This window comes from Atta cephalotes (assembly GCF_000143395.1).
Source record: "Atta cephalotes unplaced genomic scaffold scaffold00045, whole genome shotgun sequence".
Lineage (NCBI taxonomy): Eukaryota > Metazoa > Arthropoda > Insecta > Hymenoptera > Formicidae > Atta > Atta cephalotes.
In genome coordinates, this window is record NW_012130109.1 from 2318928 (window position 1) to 2321304 (window position 2377).

The 2377-nt window shown below is 23.6% G+C and overlaps 1 protein-coding gene across 1 annotated transcript in view; it reads right to left on the reverse strand.

Annotated features, from left to right (window-relative positions):
• Nucleotides 1-1122: 1122 nt before the first annotated feature.
• Nucleotides 1123-2377, reverse strand: part of LOC105622471 (protein spinster) — a 12190-nt gene continuing 10935 nt past the window's right edge. The window contains exon 10 of the mRNA XM_012203890.1: nucleotides 1123-1235. Within this exon, the coding sequence (XP_012059280.1) occupies nucleotides 1123-1235 (113 nt within the window). The remainder of the gene's footprint in view (nucleotides 1236-2377) is intronic.

Sequence of the window (2377 nt, forward strand, 5' to 3'; positions counted from 1 at the left end):
ACACACACACACACACACACACACACACACACACACACACACACACACACATATATATACATACACATGTATATGTATATAGATATAAATATTTCAAACATCTTGTAAAAAGATTAGAGACATAAATATTGAAGGAGATTTATTTATTAAAAAATATGAAAAATAGGAAAGAATTAATATTTTATATCATTGGAAGAAAAAGATAGTTAATTCTGATTTGTTTTACAATATTTACATTAATTATATTTGGTTATTAGATATATATTATAATTTATATATTATAATTATAATATTAGGTGTAGTAAAAAGAAATCCATTATTTTTCCATTCAATTTCATGCAAAAATAATGGATTTCTTTTTACTGCACCTAATATATATTTTGTTTCTGAAAAAAAAAATGTCCAAATATATATTCTAACGTTTCAAGAAAAAATACAATATTATGTTTATGATTATATTCAAATATTTGTACCTATACATGTTTTTGACTTATTCAAATTGTAATAATAATAATTGTTATAACTTTTATATATAAAAAATTAGATTTATATAGTATTGTTGAAAATATCTCTTGAGAGAAATCATCCAAATGTTAGTATTTTTAGTTTAATGCTAAAGCAAACTACGAAAATATCTGATAAATTAAAGTCAGTACTCAATTAATATTTATATATCTTTTATACTATCTAAATTATTTATTGACATAATCTTATTGCATAGATTATTTATACAATTTGAGCCTATTATGTGATGATTACATAAATTTGCAATAGTTATTAAAAAATATAACATTTTAAAATATTGTACAATTTAGTGCATCTCTCTCTTTTTTCATCTAAATTCTAATTCATTATTTATTTCATTGTTTGCAAATCTATTGTACTGTACATTATTAACGGTGATAACCGTTGCGATTATTTCTCTGAAGGTATTCTATTTTTTACTATGATTATATGAAAATTTTCTTTGCAAATGCACATAATACATGTATCTTTGTATCAATAATCATTTTACATCATAAAAACAAATATTTATGTTTGATAGAATCATAGATAGAATCACTATACATTCGTAACAATACATTCATACCTTATTTAAAGTTATTAAGACCCTACAAAAATCTAGTCAGATGGTTCCACATGTCTATTAAATTCTAGTATAGTGTTTGTATCATTTTGTAATTCGCTGTTAACTGCGTCGTTGCAAATACATTCTGAATCGGAAAGACTTCCACCTGAAAATAGTATAAATTATCAATATATCTTATTATATAATATGCAATTCCAGATAGAAAAAGTCTGCTGTTAAATATACAGAATGAAGCTTTGTCCACCTAAAGTATCTCCACTACTTTTAGAGATATGAAAATATTTTAATTACGAAAGTTGTGTAGTACTATAACTCAAGAGAATTATAATATGCAAGTAATAATTTTTCTGAATAAAAACGCTTCGAAAATGCATTAATCTCCATTTTTTAAATGATATTATAAGATTTTTTAAATTTAATATTCTTATAGTTATTCTCTGAATATGAAAGTATCAAAAATAGAATTAAATAATCAAAAGATCAGTACTACGAGATATTTTGGCACATTTTAACATAAAATATCTCGTAAATTATTAATTTTTTGACAATTGTATCTTAACATTTTTGTGCACCAAATAATGAGATGAATTAACTGATGTAAATAAAATGCATTGTTGTTTTTCAAAAAAAAATATATAATGTTGCATAAATTTCTTTTTAAGAGAAATTATATTTTCTTTACACCAAGTAACTTATCTCATAATTCTGTGCATAAAAGTATTAAGATATAGTTATCAAAAATGAATAGCTTACGATATATTTTGTACTTCCAAAATGTGTTAGAATAAAATATAAAGTATCTCGTAAACCATTAATAATTCTACTTTAATATACATTTATATGCAGAATAAGAAAAATCAATTATGTAAAAAAATCATATAATATACAAAAAAAAGAGACAAAAGAGACAAAAGAGACCTTAAATTTTCCGAAGCTTCTTCACTCACAGAAAAATTATTATTAGCATATTATAATTAACTTGATATTATACAATTTTCATAATTATTTTTATATCTCTAAAAATAGAAGAAATTCCAGATAAAAGTTATTATTCTATTCTGCATATAAATATATGATAAACATTATATACATTCATACACGCTATTGTGTTAAGATTATTTTTTTTCTTATATTTTTATGGGAGCTAGTTAATTTTGTGTGTGTGTGTGTGTGTGTGTGTGTGTGTGTGTGTGTGTGTGTGTGTGTGTGTGTGTGTGTGTGTGTGTGTGTGTGTGTGTGTGTGTGTGTGTGTGTGTGTGTGTGTGTGTGTGTGTGTGTGTGTGTGTG